Source organism: Artemia sp. Qi Xiang Cuo, chromosome 12 (assembly GCF_049724085.1).
Source record: "Artemia sp. Qi Xiang Cuo chromosome 12, ASM4972408v1, whole genome shotgun sequence".
Lineage (NCBI taxonomy): Eukaryota > Metazoa > Arthropoda > Branchiopoda > Anostraca > Artemiidae > Artemia > Artemia sp. Qi Xiang Cuo.
Window position 1 is genome coordinate 10,640,672 of NC_142805.1, and position 21,952 is coordinate 10,662,623.

Here is a 21,952-nt window from a genome sequence, read left to right on the forward strand (position 1 = left end):
CATCCGGGTATCCAGAACAATCCGTGGGTAATTTCTCTGGAAAACATCTAGCAAATCTTCATCGGTATTTCGGAGCACCCATGCTTCAGAACCATATTTGACCACTGTGATCATTCTAGCTTCAAAATTCTAATCTTGGTTTGAAGACTTATCCTCCAATTCCTTATTCAAACAAATAAAAAAAGAAAACCGAAAATCATATTTGAATAAATGCAAAATTTTGTTAACAAATGAAGATTATGTTAAAACTGACCCAAAAAATTTTGGGTGACAAAGGAGAGAGGGGGGGGGGGTGCTAATCTCCCCGGGAGCAAGAGAGGCCAGAACCGCCACTGGGTGGTAATATATATAAGTAGTACATGAAAATACACATAAGTAACTCTAGGCTCTCTTTATAACTTTGCTTTTCAAAAAGACTAAAACAAGAAAATTCAAAATACTTTTTTAATTATTTAATTAGCATAGTCTAATTCACATTTTCTAAACAGTGCAACTCATACCAATAAAAAGAAAACAAAAAAAAGGAATTTTCAATACCCTTATGAAGATGATTGTTTTAAGTCCAACTCACAGAAAAAGATAGTATGCTGGATAGCTAGGAATGATTAGATAATATAGAGAAAGTTTCTATAAGCCTGGCTTTAAAATTTCCTTACAATTTATTAATTACAGTAACTGCCTTTTCTCAAAACGCGCAGTAAAACAAATAAAAAAAGGATGTTCTATAAAAAAAAAATCTGGTTTTTTCATAAAACCCGGATTTTAAAAGTATTTATGGAAAGTAATATCATTTACCTTAAGACCAAATTTGATTTGGATTTTTAAGCTATAAATACTTTATGGTGTTACTATCTAAGAAGTGTCTGCGGAAACAATAGTAAAAGTATCCACAGTAATTTACATCTGTAATATTATATTGATGACAACTAGAAAAGGCTACCCCCCAAAAATAAATATAATAATAGCTGTTCCAAATATTTTCTTATATCATAGAAAGTAAATCTTTGAGTTATTCTTAAAAAATTATTCTTAACTCGAGAACATTGCAAGAACAGGTAATATGGTACCTGTTTATATTGGCAATTTCGAATTTGCTTATCGCTATTATGTAGCAAATAACGCTTGCAAGAAAAAGAAAGAGTAAAAACGGCAAAATAATATAACCTATAGTTTTTTTTATTAATAATAATAATGACTGTGGTAAAGATTACCCAAATAACTGATTTATATAAACAGACACAATGTAAACTAAAAAATCGATAACACGTTTATACGATATTATCGTGTAATATGATTTATCGATGTTATCGTATATATCGGTGTTAAAAAAAACCGATAATACGTTTTTTTGCATTAAAAACTAGATTTGTGAATCATTTCTTGAGACCAAAGCATAAAGAAGCTACATCTGTTGTCTAATTTTAACTCTAAGTTTTTTATTTCGTTACTATATTACACGTATTTCATAGAAAGAAAAAGAAGAGAAATGAATATGTGGTTAATAATAATTGTAGCGAAGGCCAACCAAATAAATAAAGTAACAAAAGAGCTTAGGACAAAACTGGAATGAATTCCTAGCTAACACCAAAGCCATCAAATTTTCAACAAAGAATTGCTCCCTTTCGAGATGAAGGAATAAACAACAGGTGATACCAACTAATATCCAATATTCACAAAATAATTTTTTTTGAACACAGAATCAACACTCATCAAAGATGAACACGAAGAACTCACGAAAAAAGAAAAATTACAAATTCACATTAAAGCAGTTCTTCAACTACATTCCATAGCCATATCCAGGGGCGTAGGTGTTGGGATATGCGGCTTGGGGATAACCAGGCGGCAACATACCAGCAGGACCAGAGGTTAGCATCAATTGGGGTTCTGAAATCAAAACATATCTCAAATGTGGCTAAAGAATTGATTAAAGCCTAATAGCATAGTATAGTATATTTGACACGAAAACCCCGCAGGGCCATGGCCACAAAAAAAATATATAATTAACAACTTACAAATACAAGTAATGGATTCAATTTAAACTTTTGATCAAAACGATTAAGGCACAGAAAACCATTCATAAACACTAATACATACAAAGTCATCACATAACATTCTCACGATTACCGCACCAGATTCTTAATACTTGTAAAACAACCATTTCTCAGCAATTTTCCACCCAAGGCTCATCCCCCTCATCCACTTTAAACATTTCTTTCCTCTAGAGTTTTAACTTTTCACACTTCCCCAGAAAATTCAATAATTATTTTCCCACTTTCCGCATTAAGCTAACCTTGTTTAATTTATATCGCTCATAATAAGGAGCGCAATCTAAGTTGCATAAGATGCGATCCACCGGAAACAGTTGTGACGGAATTAAAGAACTATACTTTGCCCGTCAGGCGTCAACCCAAAATCAATCCAATATTTCATCCCTTAGTTCTATGACTATCTACCATAGTTATGCCCTAGGAATGTATGGACGAAGGGATGATAGACTTACCTATCAACAAGTGAAATGACATCATTTTTTTGCAATCCTAAAAATGGCTTATTCCAGATTTGCCTCTCACACATCTTGGATTTTCTACAATTGTACCTATCTACCTTTAACTCAAATAAAATTTTCAATAAGTTTTAGTTTAATTTACTTTACTAAAGATGCCTGTTAACTCTTTTTAGTAGTTTAGCATTAACTATATTTAGTTACTTTTGCATCTCTAGTAGATAGTTTTAGTACACTTTCTTTGGTAAGCTTTTTAACTATCCTTAGAAAATATGTTTATTTTTAGTAGTTAGCAATCTTTAGTTAGATACCTATAACTATCTTTAGTATCATGCAGCTATAGTTTATTAGTTTAGTTTGTATCTTTAGACAGTGGTAACTATCTTCAGTACCTGTAATTAAATATCTTTAGTACTTTGTGTGGAGTAAAGATGATTCGCAGTAAGCGTTTTGTGCTGTTCCAGCTATTATATTAGAATAAATAAGTTAGGCTTTTAACAGCTTTTGTGTGGGGTCTGAAATTACTAAATTTTATTTATTAATGTATTTATTATTGATTTTTATTTATTAGTTTATAAATTTTAGTTATATATTAATTAATTTCATAATTATGTATAATAATCATAATTATACATTATTAAAATTATAGTCTGATTATTCAACAAAATGAGAAATAGGAAAAAATAAATTCTTGCAATGTTTCAAAATTTGACTATCTTGAGGTCTCATCGAAATTATAGCTTGAAAATCGACTCGAAACATGAAATTTCCATAGCTTCCATCTTAAACAACATTTTGCATATGTTAGAGGATCCGTTCACATATTAAGTAAAAATACCTTCAAATTCTTGTTTAGGGATTCCATAAAAAAAAGATATAAATTTGTACTTCAAAGGTGAGTCAACAAAGACGTGCACATGACAACATATGACTCATAATTAATCTACGTTCCTACACGAATAGTTAACCATTAGTAGGCTAATGTACTAGTAATTCAATAATTAGTAGACTAATGAGTACTAGACTGAGCAGTACGAGTTGAACAGCAATAGTCCCATAATTAAAAAAAAATTAGTAGCAAGAATACACTGGTCATAAGGGTTTTTAATGATACTCTCCCTCGTCAATAATTGCACATATTTATTTGTTTTAGTTTAATTATAATAAAAATAATTTGCTTTGGTACTGGTTAAGAAAGCGGTAAACACACGCAAGATAGATACTAAAAGAAAATAGTCAAACGGGTATCTTTCAATAGGTCGCAATACATAAATTGGATCGCAAACCGTGATTTGTCACTGCGTTTACAACTATTGTTTTTTGGGGTTTAGGGGAAAAAAGGTACCTAGGTTAGGTTACGTATTTAATACAGGCTATGCTTTACCCCCCCCCCCCCCCAAGTATACAAATATATAGCCCAAATTTGTTTTTTAACTATTATATTTTCATGCTATTTTGCTTTATTTCATTAGCATTAACCAAACTTAACTTATCGCGTATTTACCGCGTTCTTAACGAGTACCTTTGTTTTTTGCCCACTAACATTCAAGCACAGTAAAGAAAACACACATACAAAACAATATTAGATATAAAAACAACAATACAAGTAAAAATATTCTCACAAGCGAATGAAATGGACCTAACAGCACCCATATTATTCTTTCAATTTGTTTTGGATTTTAAAGTTTTTTTTTTAATTTGACCCTGTTTATATTATTCCAAGTTTTATTATCTATTAAAAGCTGACTTGATAGCCTTTGAGAGCCATAAACTGAATTTTCTTTTTATTTCCTTTTCTTTTGAATTTTATCTTGGTCTCCCGTACGTTAAAGGGGTTTCAGACCCCATTTCCAAAAAGCTAAGAAAAAATTACATTTAAACTTACTGTTGACCCAGAATAACTATCAGTTCCCAAATTTATTAATGTAAAGACTCTATCCCAATAGGTGAAAACTCTGATGTCTACAGAATTCCCTGCTCTTGTGGTCTTTGGTACATCGGAAAAACTGATCAGCGACTTACGGATACATTGACTCAGCACTCTACCTCAATTAATAACACCCTTAAAAAGCGGAAAAAAACAGAAAATTTTGACTCTGCCCTTGCAGAACACATATTTGAGTACCCAGGCCATACTATTTCATTTAACCGAGCTAGCCTAATCTCGCACGACAAAGCTATTGTCCAGCACTACAAAGAAGCTGTTGAAATTTTTAGGTCTAGCTTTGAACAGGGATTCAGGTGATTTAAGAATAAATGAGCCGTATTTCGGTTTCCTCAAAAGAGAAGCCGATACTTTAGTAGTCCTTGAACCACCTTGAACCTTGAACCACCTTCCAAATTACACATTGTAACAAGTCAACAACCCCTTAGGCCTCAAAGGCCATCCGCAAGAAATGCAATTGTTAAGATCAGAAATCAGGTGACCTAGTTTGCCGATTTATTTAATTGCTGTTTCGTTTGTTTCAGTGAATGAAATTTTCTCTTTTATTTCTTCAGTTGTTCGTTAGTATCCGCCGATGGCAGTTAAGAATTCTTGGATTTTGTGCAAATCGCGGATATTGGCGTGTAACTCCTTTCATGGTTGTGAGGTATTTGATTTTAATTCTTATAATTTTTTCTTTCATTGAATTTTATTTATCTCTTAATAATCTGGCTGGTTTTTCATTGATTTTGTTTACTTTCCGCGTTTGTTTTGTTTTTTTTCTTCGGCATTTTCCTTGTTTATATCATTTTGTTCGCGCTGAAGAAGAGAGGCGGTTGTTCTCTCGAAATATTCACTTTTTTTCTTCTTCAGTATTCTCATTTGGCCTTTAAAAAAACCCATTTATGATCGTTTTCCTTCTTTATGTTATGGCAGGCCAAGATGGTTCTAGAAATTATCTTTAGTTGTTTACAGTTTATTCAATAAGGAATTTTCATAATTTAGGTTTCTAGATCTTCCCATTTAAAAGATAATCTTTGAATGCTAGTTTTTGAACGTCTTATAACTCAAACATAAAAATACTTACGCATCATCATTGGTTTGACTTCTTCAGTAGCCTTTTCTTCCGTTCTTTGCGCCTCTAATTCTTCTAAACGCTCAACTTTCGCTGTATACTCTCTGATGGTCTAAAAATAAGAATTGTCTTACGTACGACCATAAGGTGTAAGAATATGCGGAAGGAAAACTAAAAAAATATTTTTAAGGTTTAGGTTCTTTCGAATAAAAACTTGTTAGTCATTTCCCTGCTGACACTTATTTGAGATCCTATATTATGACCGATGTATCTTTCACTGGCTGTTTTTGACAGTTACAATTCCCCGGGAAACATTCGCCTTTGCTCGCTGTTGGCGCTGCGTGGTTACCAACAGAAGATTTTATTTATTTCAGCGAATTTCAAAATTCAGCTAAATAGTCGGTGGTTTCACCACGCCACGTTCTCTCTGACAGTTGTATTTTTTTTTTCCGCTGATCCCTGATTGCAAAGCTAAATCGAGCAGCACTCCTTCTGACATCTACATTTGCTTGGCCACACAGACCACCGACAGCACATATTAACAATAGCCGTCAATGCATGTTCCTGGTAAGACATACCAGGCAATAGGATGAAGAGGGGAGGGTATCAGCAGCAAGCACCGGTACTAAGATGCAGCAGCAAGCACCGGTATTGTACGTACTCCCCGGTATTAAGATACCTATGAATAATGGGTAACAGGTGGGCGGTCCAGACACTTCCTTTATTTCTGTATATTATGTCAGAGTTGGCCGTGACTTCGGAGCTTGGGGGAATCTGTACCACATGTGTAACTAGCAAGACTGGTGGCACTGCATATGCAAAGTTCAACGAATGGTTTCACTTTAAGTGCGGTTAAATACTCTAAACAAACTACAGACCATAGACCTGCACCCTCTATACATGCTACCATTGTTGCGTCTCCAAAAGCGACCGGAAAACCCGCTAAGACAAATACTTTAATTACCAGTTCAGCGGGATCTAGCGGGCTTCCTCGCCCCCAAACAGGTAGTGTTCTCTCCAGGTTAGCAGAAAATTCTATGATCACTAGGCCCTTGTATCCTACTCCTGCCATTACGAACCTTAGTGATAGAGAAAAATCTGAACTTGATCCAGGTTCAAAACCCCGAGTAACACCCACTCCTGAAGTTGTAGCACAATTATTTGAAGCTAACAGAGTACAAACCAGAAATGACTTGCCAGCCATAGACTCGGCTTCATCCGTATTGTTGAAGACCCTTGGTCTCTCACTTGTTGAAGACCCTTGGTCAGTAAACTGTGGCATACCAGCGGGGGGAAGACCCACCTTTGGATGCCGCTCTTGCAAAGATGGCAAACATGGTGCACGCGCTGTAATAGATGCAAACCTAGTACTGGCTTTACGGAAACCGCCATATAGGTACTTTTCGTTCTCCTGTATCGCCTGCTACCAAGGTTCTCCCACATGCCTGAACAGCTAAACCAAAGTACCCAAGCCCCTGCTGTTGAAGTTGAATAAAGCCAAATTCCAAACGAACAAATAAACGCCCTTAGTCTGCTGTTTCTATCTTCGGGGAATTTACAGAAACTTTGTGGATAGCCCCTTACAGCACATATTTTCTATAGGGAAACCGCGGGAACGATAAGTGTATATTGGTCGACATAGAGCCTTGTCTAATTAACCGATGGAAAAAAGTGGTGCTCGGCACTTTCTTGTGAGAATGGTTGCAATTGTCCTACAAAATCGAAACCAACTTGTTCAGTCATGCGGAATAAAGTATTCGAATTCCAAGAAATACGCTGCGGAGCTCCTCAAGGCACAAAATTAGAGCCTCTGATCATTTTCATTGTTTTAAGGTCTATCCTAGCGCAAATACAAAGTCGCTACAAGTTTGCTAATTATCTGTCAAGCATATCATCCCGCATATAGAAAGCCTAATATAGGGAATCACTACTTCATCCATTCTTTCCCAGCTAAAGCATGATTTTGAAGGCATAATATTTGCCGTTAGCGAAACAAAGAGTCAGATTCTATGTGTTGGCTTCTTGAACATTCTCATTCCCTCCCAACAAGATATCGGACTTACCACTAAATATTGAATAAAAGTCCTAGGAGCGACTAAAAGAGCAACCTGAAATAGGATGTACACACACAAGTCTATCTTCCGAAAAACTTCTCTCTGTTTAAAGTAACTTGCATTTCTCATTCGCTACATCATCTAAATTTCCATCACGTGCTCTCTATAATGTATGTAGACTTTATGATAGGGCGAATTACACAACCTATGAGGACAGCCAGCAGACATTGAGGGATTAGAAGCTACCTAAACACCACTACTATCTAACATTGCGTCTTGGAAAAACATACCTAAGTTATGATTATGAATCATAAGCCAGTCGGCTAATGTTAGATATCTAATTAGATAGGCAATTTTTAATAAAATTAGACAGCTAAAATTAGACAAGCCTTTTTTTAAGTTCTCACTTCATCATGCCAATTCTTATGTCCTCCATTCCAAGAGGCATGAAACCAGTAACTATCGTCCTTTTTCCCGTGCTTCATGAAGCACTAAAATGATGGACTTCTTGAAAATGCTGTGTAAGGTTTTGATAGTTCATTTTTAGATTTCCTTCATTTTATCGTGTGTTATACTTTCTTGTTGTTTGACATCTACTACTAGCTGTGTGCTATTATGGTATTAAAAAGTATTTGCTTATTTAATTCAATACTACACATAGACCAAGCCACCGCAAAAATTGAATAGTAATCATGAATATATTCACCTGTATAAGATAAGGCATTGCAAGGTCAGTGATGCCGTTACGCCAAGCCAGTTCAAGGACAACGTCTGGTTTCAGCAAGTCGTAGCATTGGTACAGGCAGGCTGCAAAACACTCCTGATTCTCCGTCTCCAAAAACCAAGCTATCAATTCTTCAGCCAATTGGGAACTCTTCGACTCCGCAGCAAATTCCATAGCATCCTGTCAACAGACAACCAATTAACGTTTAAATATATATATATATATATATACATAAATTATGAATACCATCAAAAGATGTATTATTAATAAAACCTATTAAAGAAATACAAGGGGCTAAGTCATAATGAGGAGGTCACTCATTAAGGTTTTTGTACCCATTAAGTCATGAGGAGGAGGTCACTCATTAGGGTCTTTTATAGCCATTAAGTCATGAGGAGGTCACTCATTAGGGTCTTTTATAGCCATTAAGTCATGAGGAGGAGGTCACTCATTAAGGTCTTTTGTAGCCATTAAGTCATGAGGAGGAGGCCACTCATTAGGGTCTTTTGTAGCCATTAAGTAAGAGAGAAGTATGTACTTATATAACATACTTCATATTTTGAAAAGAAGCAGCATTAAAAAGCTGGAATCCCACCTCCCTTTATTGGCAATATAGCAAGACGTGTTCAGAGAAACACAAATATTTAAATATTTGATATTCCATGAAAAATTAAAAAAATGCAGGATCGACCCACATTTTCTTAGATAGTCTTTATAGTAAATATTTATTATTATTATTTAATAATTGACAATAATATAGTAAATATTACGATGAGTAATTATAATTAATAATAATTAATATAACAATAATTATAATAGTAATATATAAATAGCAATAGTACGTAATAATAATTAAGTAATAAGCAATAATAATTATTGCTTGATATTCTGTCATTCAATCCAATACCTAAACTTTACAAATTTTAATATATACATAAATAAATATTTAATATATGCAATATTTCTTAGATGAGTATCATTCTCGAGGCATTGTTGTACCAAACAGTAGTGTTACCTGCAGTATAACTCAGCTGAATAGATAAGATGAAAGAATAGATATGACTTTCAATATAAAAAAGAGACAGAGGCTACTATCGGTGAAATAGTCGAAACTAAATTAATTTCTTAAAATTAATTGCTAAATTAATTACTAAATTAATAAGCTAATTAATATAAAAAATTAATACAATTATATATAATATAATTAATATTTTTAAATTAATTAATATATTATAATTAATATAATTATATTAATTAATATAATTAAAAATTACTATAATAAAAAAAATAAATACTTAATTAATAAGCTTAAAATCAGCAAAGAGTTGATTAGTAGCAAAGTACTAGACGTGTAGTAGAAAAGAGTACATAGAGTTGATTGTTAATCAGTTGTGATTTTCCCTAATGATTGAAGACCTATTAAACTAGTAACTTTAACTCATCTCACTTGCAAAAACTGAGATACGTCTATGAGTAAAGACTTGGACACTGAAAATTATGATATTAACAGTAGCTAGATGTGGTTCTGAAACGTGGGAGTTTTGAAAGACCAAGGGGAATTTCCTGAATAATTGCCAGAGGAAATGTCTCAGGGTATTTTAAGATACCAGATTGACTTAATGCATGTCAAACAATAAGCCTGATGAAAAATATGAAAAAGTCCCTTTTTGCTTATTTTTTGGCTTCTTAGTTTCATTATTTTATCTCGCACATTGTAAACAAATGGGGAAAGGCAAATGTTTCCGCTTCTATAGTTTGTTTCTTGTGTCTACAACTGAAGAGAATAAGTTCTACAGTTTTTAATATTTCTATGTTCTTACATGTAAAATAAGCCTCTATTTTGCAATTTATTATAACAGTCGGAATAAGGTTTCCCAATATGAAGCCAAAAGAACTCCAATAATTTATTCTCGATAATTCTAGTAATTGCCAAAGAAATAGCGCAAGAGAGGCCAGAACTGCCACTGGTTCTATCCCACTTTTGCGTTACAACGAGAGACAGATTAGAGAATGACAGAGAAAATGATTAGAGACATAGAAACAGGAAAAGCTTTACGGATGAAGGATGACAAATTTACAAAGACTGTTCTTCTTGGCCATCCGCCTAGGGTCTAACAAAAAGCGGGTCGTTCCCAATGGATTGCGAAGAGTCCCCTTGGAGGAAACTGGGACATCAGGGCGGGGGGTAAAGGATGAACTTTTGAACAGATTGGGGTGAAGTTGGAGCCTTCGCAGGTGTGTTGGCCGCAAGCTGTTGATGAAGCAGTTAATTGTCACTATTAGCAATGATATTGCTAATAGTAACTCCCCAATAATAATGATAATATATAGCTAATAGTAATAATATAATAATATTATATAGCAATAATAATAATAGCTAATAGTTTTGGAACACCACTGCATCCGACTGAAAGATTTCACCGTCGTATCCTATATTCCTAAATTGAGGGAAAAAACAGGGAAGCATAAAAAAAAACACAACCTTAACGCCACATTTAAAAATTGAAAAAAATAATCAGAGGTTTTTCAACAGAGGCAAGGAAAAAACCAGCCCTAGTCTGGGTAGTAGTGTTTATGTAACTCTGCTTTGCCTTTGTTTCTTTATTGAAAGGACTTACCAGTAAGTAGGAGAAAGGATATCGGAACACAAATCTTTAATCGGCAGTCATGAAGCTATGCCAAAGCCCAAAATTTGTGTTCCACTTTCTCTCAACACGTCTATGATAAATCAGACCAGTTCATTTTATTTCATAATCCCCCCCCCCCCCCCATTATTATCCCCGTTAAAAAATGTCACACAATTTTCAGCAAGGAAGCTAAAATCAAAATGCGTATGCACAAAAAAGTCGTCCTTATTAGAGATACTGAAAGAACTAATTTAATCCCCATATTTAATGAACTTGTTAGGTCCGACTCAACGCATTTCCTTTTACAAAGGTATATTTCGCTGCCTAGTACTTGTATGATATACACCCTACCTAATGTTCTTTTAATTTGTTTCTCTGACACTCAATCCTAATGAAATATACCAAGTAAGATAAAAATATAATACTTTGGAAACAAATTTGGGCTTTATATTTGCACATTGGGTGGGGTGGGGTGGCGGGTCTGCATGCCTAATGTGTAAGGTACAATTATTCTGCATATTATGTAGTAAGAATTGCTTTTTAACTTCACTGTCCAAATACTTTACCCCCCCCCCTCCCTAATGTGCAAATGCATAGCCAAAATTATATTTTCCATCCATTCTGCCACTTCTCTTTGTCTTGTCTAACGCTGAGCTGGAAGAAACTAATGACAAAAAAAAAAAAAAAAAAAAAAAAAAAAAAAAAAAAAAAAAAAAACAAGTACCCGCAACCTAATAGGATTTCTGATAATACCATGCCTGGTAGGCGATTAGCGTTCAAACTAAATCTCAATTAGTAATAGGTAAGCTATGCTAATTCCACGCTATTAGCACGCAATTTTTATATGGTACTTTATGGAGGCTTAAAGGTAAATTGATCCTCCCAGGATCTGGATATAATATAATTAAAGTTATAGAAAATTTCATTACACATTATTTAAACAACCATTACTAATCAATCCATTAATCAATTACATTAATCACTTCAGTTGTCTATAAAAAATTATGGTAGTCTAGAACAAAAGTACAAGCCTTTTCTTTAGCTTGCTATACCAGTTTAATCAAGTATTATTGGAAATATTGTCCAAGAACCGATTATTTAGCCTATTTTCAGGTTTTCTAGAGTTTTTACATATTTATAATTTATTTTGATTATAGATTTATAAATTTAAATTATAATTTATATTAATTAAAATTTATAGCTACCTTAAAGAGTCTATCCTTTTTGCAGAGTTCAACACTCTGCTTCCATCTGTTATTGCCCTTATAAAGATAGGCAGCAATTCTTCTAAATTCAATCAATTCGTGCCTCTCCAATTTTTGGGCTAATGCAATTGTGTCGAAGTTATCAAACGCATCAATTGAAGCTCTTAAGCCTTGATAATCTTCTTCTTCGACAAGGAGTCCATTGAGGGCTTCATTGATTGCCTTGTTATTTAAACTCTGAACACTTCGCAAGTAGGGTTTGACAAGACGAAGATGGTTCACCTGCAAAATGGATGCAACTCAAATACAAGATCGACTACACTAATCAACGTGCTGCCAAAATGCTGCCAACGTACTGCTAATCAATTGCAAAAGGATTTCAAAAGTGATAAGAATAACGGTTTTTTTTAAGATAACTGAAGAAATTTTCCACTTGAACTGATACCTATCATTCAAACACCCTTCACACTAAATGCATCATTTTCCACGTTAAGTAGTTAATTTATGTTGTGTTAAGTATAACATCAGAAACTGAAGCAAAGGTTTTCACATTAGTTTAGCGTAAAAATTTGTAAAATCATCATAATCATCGGGCGAGATCATTATAATCATCATACACAATACTGTGAAATGGTGATGAAGAATCATGCTCATCAAGCATGAAAATTTTTCTAGAAAAACTTTATTAATTTACTTTCAAAATTTACTAAATTCAGAAAATAAACTGTTGCTACTATGTTGAGTTTTAAATAACATATGCAACGTAAAATTCCATAGATATAGATATATTTCTCACAAAAGCCCCATGAGCCATGGACAATACAAATACAACAAAACGCATAAAACAACAATAATTTCAAACACTTTTGAAAATAACACTACGACAGAAAACCCTCCCTATTTCTCATCCCCACACTCACAAAATTTCCCAAATTCCTAATTTCCGCCTTGCAACTACTTCCTATTTTATTTTCTAAACAACTTCTATCCATGACTTCCCTCCCAAAAATATCCCTTCTAAGTACCTCCAGTTCTTCACAATAACACATAAAATGTTCTCAATCTTCAGACTCCCCACACATCGGACAAGAGAAGGGACTACTCCGTACCTTAATCCTCCCTAAATACTTTCTTCTCCCCCAAGCAGCATAAAATTCTCCCTTACTAATAAGAACCATTTTAAAATATAATTTTGGAGCCCAAATTCTAGATATATTTCTTCTCTCCAGGTTTCTTTAGTTTTTCTGTATATTCCAAGAGATTACGACTTCACCCTGTCTTCTTGCCAAACCTGGATTTTTTGATATTGTAGCGCCTTTTCCACAGTTTTATGCTATCATTCTTGTTTCCACCCCTGTTCTAATTCCGTCATTCCACCAGCCTGATAACCCATATTTTTTTAGTATGCTGTTAATTTGCGCTGGACAATAATATTTTGTTTTGTCTCATTACATCTCATTGAAAGCATTTTTTGTTAACCGATAATGTGGCATAGCAATAATTTTTTCCCAATAACCTTCCATGCGTACTAACCGTTTTATTTCTTAAGCTAAAAAGACCCAGGTCACCCTTTATAACAATGCTATTAAACTTTTTATATAACCGTATTAATCTTTTAAAATAATGTAGCTGTTTTCTCTCCATTTCCATCCCCCCCCCCCCCCGGTATATATAGCTAGAATCTATACGCCAATGCTTACGTTACGGACAAAATTTGATTCATAAGATTACATAATGTAAAGCAGTCTAAGAGAAATTTTCTAAATAATTATAATTTTGTCACTTCCAATAATACCTATCCTTTAAACAGCATTCACACTAAGTGCATCATTTTCCACATTAAGCAATTAAGTTATGTTGCCTAAAGTATAAAATCAGAAACTGAAGCAAGTCCTTTCACACTAGTTTAGCGATAAGAATCCATAAAACCATCAAAATCAACGGGCGAAATCATCACGATGATCATAACGCAACTAGATAATAATTATGTCGCTTCCACTGATGCGTATCCTTTATACTGCATTCACACCAAGTGCGTCATTTCCCACACTAAGTGGTAAAGTCATGTTACATTAAAACATAACATTAGAATTAAGTTTATAATATAACATTAGAAACTGAAGCAAGTCCTTCCACAGTCCTTTAACGTAAAATCCCGAAAATTATCACACTCATTATAGACAACTGTATAAAAATTAAAACTGTGAAATGGAGACGAAGAATTTTTTCTTCGGCATTTTCCTTGATTATATTATTTTGTTCACGCTGAAGAAGGGAGAAGGTTGTTTTCTCGAAATATTCGCTTTGTTTGTTTCTTCAATATTTACGTATGGCCTTTAAAAGCCCCATTTTTGATCGTTTTCTTTCTTTATGTTATGGCAGGCCAAAATGGTTCTAGAAATTATCTTATTTGTTTATAGTTTATTCAATAAGGAATTTCATAATTTAGGTTTCTAGATCTTCCCGTTAAATAGGGATCTATTTAACCATCATTTATACTGCTTTTGGTTATTCCTTAACCTAATATAGGTTGGGAGAGAATAGTAAAAGGTGAAGACTTCAGCTGTACCGAAGATTTTCCAAGTAGAGAGAGGGGGGGGGGGCAAGAGTAGTCGTTTTCTTTTGCCGACGTTTGGCCAGCTATCATAGACAAAGCATGTTTTGGCCTATAAGAGGACAGAGCTGCAGACGAGTTCTTAATATATGTTAAATTGTGTTACCCACACTGACTAATATTGGTAGCTAGTGACGGCTAATGAAAAGAACAGGAGGGTCACAAGGGAAAATGTAATGGAACTTGAATTCCATGGATGGGAATAAAAACTGAAGCTCTGAAGATAATTTAGAGGAGGAGTATACGTGGCTGCGTTGGTCAAACATGTTCAATCATTTTATTATTTACATATACATGTATATATTTGACATAGGCCCATGGGAAGACAGGCTCGAGAAACTAGGCCTAGACAAAGATACAATAGCAAGACAGTAATAAGATAGATAAGACTTATTGTAAAAAGCCTGTGGGCCATAGCAACACATAATACATTCTAAAAACAAAGCTCAGGAAAAAAATACAACTTTAAATAATAAAAATCAAAAAAAGAAAAAAGAACAACAAAACGACAAAAAAAAACACACCAGGGTTCAACATTTTAACCAACAAACACTATATAATAAAATTCAAATCCTAAAAATAGTAACAGGCTATTTCCTCAAACATAGATTCCGTATATTTATTCCTTAAAGGAAAAAACTTATACAACTGTTTAATAGCACACGCGTTCCTCTCAGCCATCCGCTCAATTAACCAGCTTTCACTCCCAAAAACTCGTCCAAAACATTCATTCCGTAACTCAGATAGCGAGATAGCTCTTCACATTCGGATACAAAATGAAATAAGTTTTCATTCACACATTCCACATTGAGCAAAAATAAGGGCCAGCCGCCAGCCTAAATTTTCCCAAAAATTTCCTTCTCTCACCTAAATCCAAACTATCCCCTCTTACCAACAACAGATTCTTCAAGTCCTCTTTACTCAACCCAAATTTAAAGTAAACCTCCTCCCCAACCGTCTTTGGCTTGGGAGTAAAACCTCAAAGTTATAGATAGGTCCTTATGAGCTTGCCACTCTTGGATTTCTTGGCCATTTAAGGTTCGCTGGACTTCCTTCCATACTGACACGGTTTCACCCATAGGGCCTTTTCCTTTATTCCACATCTCCGAAAGTCCATGAAGGTCCAGTATTTTCTTATATCAATTTCTAAGTTCAGTATTTTCGAATATTAAAGTAGCAACTAGCCCAGGATCCATAACAATGTATATATATATATATATATATATATATATATATATATATATATATATATATATATATATATATATATATATATATATATATATATATATATATATATATATATATATATCAATCTTATTTATAAATATGATAATTGTGAGCATCCCAGCCTATTGACATTGACCGGGCTATTGACACAAACAGAGGGAATTTAGTTCTCTCAGTACTATACTTGCCAATGTAGATACTGTTTTTTTGTCGAGTGTTATAATTATGTAAATCTTGTGATTGGGAGAACAAACTTTGATTGAGGTAATATGGCGGTAATTTTTTAATGTTATAATTGAATTTGAAAAGAATTACCCCAAGATTAAATCGTTGAGAAACTGGAAGTATATCTAGATAAATATATAAAGTATATACTCAGGAAGCTTAGTGCTGAAATTAGTTGCTAGAAATAGTAAGTCTAAAGCTATACCCCCTATCTTGCGGGCTAGAATGGGCTTTAGAGGGGGCTAAGAATTAATAAGGCCTAAAACTATACTCACTATCTCTTGGGCTAAGGGCTAAAACTATACTCACTAACTTCAAGGGCTTTTAACCTTGTGATAATTAAAAAATAGCAAAATAAGCATGGATTTTTTCCCGTCCGGCCTGGAGGGGTGGGCGCACCTGTGTTGGTCAAAATAGTCATTTGAGTAGAGGTATAACAAAATGAGTCAAGATAAACATACCTTGGCGAAAAAGTTAACTGCTCTGGTGTGATCCATTCTCGGGGCCAAGACAAGAAGGAGGTCATTGAGGAGCAGAGGTTTGTGTTCAAGATAAAACTGAATTGCCTTGTAATAGAGTTCAATGTTGGCCACTTTCGTAACGACATCCTAGAAAATAAATATATAGCAGCGTGAATAATCACGTCCAGGGAAAACATCTTTATTAATCCATATTGAAATGTAATTAGAAATAAAAGAAATAAAACTCTTCGACAGTTGCCACTAAATTCATGCTTCAAATTATTTTTTTGACTTTTGTGACGCCCTGCTACGACAGCTCAACCCCACTCCCCCCTAAACACGAAAAAGGAGTTGAAATAAATAAAAGTGTAAAAATAAATAGTCTCAACTTTGCATATTGGGAGATTTTCCGCGAGGTGATTTTTTTTGGAGGGGGGGGGGATACGCCTAGCACCTAAAAATTAATGCTAGGAAGACTAAGTCGCTTAGAGTAGAAATAGGTGAAGGTGAAGATTGATCAAGGGGACAGCTTCATCCACCTGGGTAGTGTTGTTAGTAAAGATGGTGGGTGCACTGAAGATGCAAAGAGTAGAATTGACAAGGCATTTTCAGTCCGTTTTTTAGTTATTACTAAATAAAACAATCAAACACTCTTTTTCTTCTTTTTCTTGTATTAAACTGAGAAATATAATTTCTTAGACAATTTCAGTCTTCTCCCAAAGATAATACAATATAGTAAATGGGGAACGGAGGATTCAATGAATAGTTGAAGGATAACAAATTCATATGTGAACATTTTTCTTTTCAACACTTAGTATTATAAGTTATGTCACAGTTTCGTGGTAACAGGCAGAACATGTCAACTTTTTACAAAAAGAAAAAAAAATATAAAACTTGGATTCTTCTTTTAGTCAAGATTATAAATAAAGAAATCACAAACGACAAATACCAAAAAGACTGGGAAACACACAAAAGAACCAGATAAAATTTATAAAATGACCTATATACTACTAATGTCATTTATAGCGCAGCGTCTGACGACTTCACTATTAAAACAACTAATTTTAAGAAATTCGGGTATAATTATGTTTTCGTCACCCGTCCCTGCATTTTAAACCACACGAAAAGACAAGTATGCGCCAATCTGGGATATCACCAAAGTATGGGAATCACCAAACGCAAGATAGTACTTTTTCTTTTCCCCACCAGCACCATTTTCTGTTCTTTTAATCTCCAATACTCTTTGACAATGTTCAATAAATTACGATTTTTTTTCTCAATAGCGCCATTTTAAAAGAAAACTTTTAGAAGTATAAATACTAACAAAACTCAAAAAACAATTTTATCTCAAAATGTGCTTAAAAATAAAATAAAATTAAAAAGTGCACTCATACACAAAAAAATGAGACTTTAATCTTAGTTTCCAAATACACTAAGACGTAAAACATGAGCTTCTTTCCCTGCCACCCCAAAAGAACTGAATTTTTTTAAAGAAAAAATTACGACAACTGAGCAAAAATTAATCTGTATTTGAGGGAGAAACCCCCTGCTAACCACACCTCTTTCCTCTAAAATTAGAATTTGTGTTCTCGATTGTTTAACAATGACCGCTCAAGAAATGGAATAAACTGTTCAGTTTTGGCAAAACCAGCACCAGTTTCTGTTTTTCTAAGTTTCCAATATTCTTTGGCTTATGTGTTGAATAAATTACGTTTTTCTTTTTCTTGATAACGTCATTTTAAAGACATATAGAAATTAAAACATTAAGAAAACTCTAAATAACACTTTTTTCTCCAAATATACTTAACAATAAAGAAAATGTGTACTGATACACAAAGAATTGAGGATTCAAAATAGTTTCCAAAATAAAAGAAGTGAAACATAAGTTTATTTCCCTGCTACCCCAAAAGAACTGAAATTTTCAAAAGACAAAATCAAGGCAAGGGAAATTCACGACACATTTTATGAAAATTTAATGGCGAATTATTATGTCATGACTGACCCACGGTTTTGATGGGTTTTTTTTATTCATTTTTAAACCTGATTTTTCATTATTTAGTCTTCATTTTTAGTTTTCATCCTTAAGGCGATACGGTACTTTAAAGAATCGCCCTATCTCGTCCATCATAAACTTCTCTTTTTAGTTTTTGTGGGCAAGTGCGCATCTAGGATAATTAGGCAATGGGGGGGGGTAAATAAAAGACTTTAAAAGACGCATCAAAATTTGTTTATATAGAGTTGGACAAAAATTTCAATTTTACGGGTTGGACAAAAAATTTCTGGGAGAGGGGTTCAAACTCCAAACCCCCCCCCCCCTCCCTGGATACCGTCTTGTTTGTGGGAAAACTATTTAGAATTGATTGGACGATCTCACCATAACTTGTAGAACTTGAACAAGAGATCTGAATAAACGACAGAAAAATAAAAGTCGATACCTACATTCCCGGAAATCTAAAAAAGGCAATAATTTCTCCCGTTTTGTTCAGGAGATATTCATATTCAATAAAAGTTACATCATTAGTGAGTGTAAGTTTTGTTTTCCAATTAAAATGAACATAATTTTCTTTTTTAAAGTTCAGAAAAGAGAAGTCCCTAAAAAGGTTATTGCCCACCTTCTAAGAAAACGATAAAAAAACAACTCAAAAGAAATATCATTTGAGCAATTCGACAGCTTTGGGAGTTCCCTTTGGTGCCAACTGCTTTCATTAAAAACCTTACCAATACAGGGGACGTATTATTTACGCTGTGACAGCGCTTTGCTTAACAATTAGTAAAAGATTATATTTTTCTTTATTTTAAACCAGCTTCTCATTAGCCTTTCGAACTGTTGACACATTCAAGATCCATTTTCAAAATACTTTAGGGAAATAGCATGTAAATAATTTGGCGGCTTTGGGAGTTCCGTGTTATGCTGGGACAATTAATTTTTGGAGGCTTTGACTAATTGACTTTTTGAGACGTTCAGCCGAACGCTGAGGCTCACAAATTAATTTTTTAGGCATTAAATAGCCTTATAAAAATATATATTTTTCCTGATAGCAGAGAAAAAACTTTTTACTCACTCTTTTTTACATATTAAAATTAGAACTAAAATATACAGCACGGTTCTTGCGGGCACACCCTTTCATGTAGAAAAATGACAGCTTTTTAAAAAGGAAGAAAATTTATTCTTTTAGGAAATCTGTTTTCAAACATCAATTTGAAGTTTTTACTAAATATTTTTTTTTAGGAATTACACTATAATAACACGGGGGGGGGGGGGGTCACTACAACTTATTAGCGTATAAGATATTATTGTGTACCATGTACTATATCAGGGTTGCAGAGTATTTTTTTTCATTGTGGCCTGACGCAAATTTTTAAATCCTTTGCGACCCAATTTATTAAAAAAAAGTTTACTTGCAAAAAAAAGTCAAAACGAATTCAGTTATCTTTTTTTTCCAAAATTCGTGACACAAAGATAATTCCAACAATTGATAAGTAATTATTAAGTCTGTAAAAATTCACAATTGATTCAAAATGAAATAGTCGTTGATCCTACATATTTGTCCTTAGTATGGGGGATGCCGTTGTTTGTCACTACATAACAATTTCAAATTAGTAAGCAATGATAAAAAAATTTTAGAAATTTTTTTCTCTAGAATGAGTTCCTTGATGATAAGATACGTGGGATTTATGGCTGAATGTTTGTTCATATATATCACATCAGAAAGTTTTTCACCAGTATGAGTTCTCTTATGCTGAGTACGGTTAGATCTTTTACTGAATGTTTTTCCACATATATCACACTCGAAAGGTTTTTCTCCAGTATGAGTTCTTCGATGATTAGACAGAGTGGATTTTTGGCTGAATGTTTGTTCACATATGTCACATTGGAAGTCACTGCATAACAATTTCAAATTAGTAAGCCATGATGAAATTTTCTTTCCAAATTAGGGTCGACATCGAATCTGTTTTGTGAGACAGAAATTGTTCCATTGCTCAGAAGCTCCTTCCAGGAAAAACGTGATTAGAAATTCATTAATACTTTTCCGAACGCTCCATAGTTCACTTAATGAAACAGTATAAGCTATTTTTTTTTGGTCGTTTAAGATAGGGAAAACAAAACTTGAAATAGGAAAATTTTGCTCTCACGGAAAGTGTAAACGCGTCAGACCCCCACCCACTAATTGACATTCAATAAAAATATTAAAAAAATGTATTGAAAAAAATATATTGAAAGGAAATATTAAAAAAACGCATTGAAAAAAACTGTAAAAAATATATGCACGTTTTGAAACTACGATTAAATGATACATACAAAAAGGAGTCCGTCCTTAGTGGACTTAGTGAAATTAAATTCCTGCACAGAATACAGATAATTTTCCAAATTTTACTGGATTTAAAAGAGAGCAAAACAAAACAAACTTCCAGTTACTCAGCAACAAAGAGTAGTGCTGGGTGTCTACACAGATTATTCTATACAGTTGAAAATAAACTACGCTGAATATCAAAAGATTTCCTTTGAAATTATTTCAGAGTAAATTATTTTTTTTTTTAAATTATTTGATTCGAATTATTTTTTTAATTTAAACTTGATTTTTTAAATTTAGTTTAAATAATTTTTTAAGTGCCTAGAATTTACTCTTACATTTGCCTTTTGAAAACATAATAAGTTAACCTACTGTTGAAAGTCATAATTCTTACAATTAAATTAGCCAATCATCAAATCAATAGTATTTAAGAGCTAGCGAAAAAAAAAAAAAAAAAAAAAAAAAAAAAAAAAAAAAAAAAATGTTGGATTGAAGGACTAATATTCAAAGTTCGTGTTCGGCAAGGACAATACCACTAAAAAGGGAAAAAGTTGAAATTGCGTTAAGAAAAGGAGTGAAAATTTTACGCGCACTTACCGGGTTTCACACAAATGAGAAGATCATTAAAAACCTTAAAATCACCTTCACCCTAAGCCTCATTAGGTCATCATAATAACCAGGATGTTACTATGTAACCTACCAATAACTATAAATACCAGTTATTTTACCGGTAACAACCAGATTTCCCGAAAATGAGAAGACCATTACAAACCTTGAAGTGACCCTCACGCCAAGCCTCAGTAGGCCAGCATAGTAACTATGATGTTACTGTGTAACATCATAGTTACAAGCAATAACTATAAATACCAGTTACTTTACGGGTAACAATCAGATTTCCCGAAAATGAGAAGACAAGACCATTACAAAACCTTGAAGTGACCTTCACACCAAGCCTCAGTAGGCCATCATAGTAACTATGATGTTACTATGTAACATCATAGTTACAAGCAATTACTAT

At 33.6% G+C, this 21,952-nt stretch overlaps 1 protein-coding gene across 1 annotated transcript in view; it reads right to left on the reverse strand.

Moving 5' to 3' along the window:
* Nucleotides 1–437: 437 nt before the first annotated feature.
* Nucleotides 438–21,952, reverse strand: part of Chc (clathrin heavy chain) — a 119,204-nt gene continuing 97,689 nt past the window's right edge. Inside the window, exons 21-25 of the mRNA XM_089098413.1 lie at nt 16,643–16,789; nt 12,113–12,394; nt 8,263–8,460; nt 5,515–5,614; nt 438–1,884 (exon numbers count right to left, since the gene is read on the reverse strand). Of these exons, the coding sequence (XP_088954539.1) occupies nt 1,778–1,884; nt 5,515–5,614; nt 8,263–8,460; nt 12,113–12,394; nt 16,643–16,789 (834 nt within the window). The 3' untranslated portion in view covers nt 438–1,777. The remainder of the gene's footprint in view (nt 1,885–5,514; nt 5,615–8,262; nt 8,461–12,112; nt 12,395–16,642; nt 16,790–21,952) is intronic.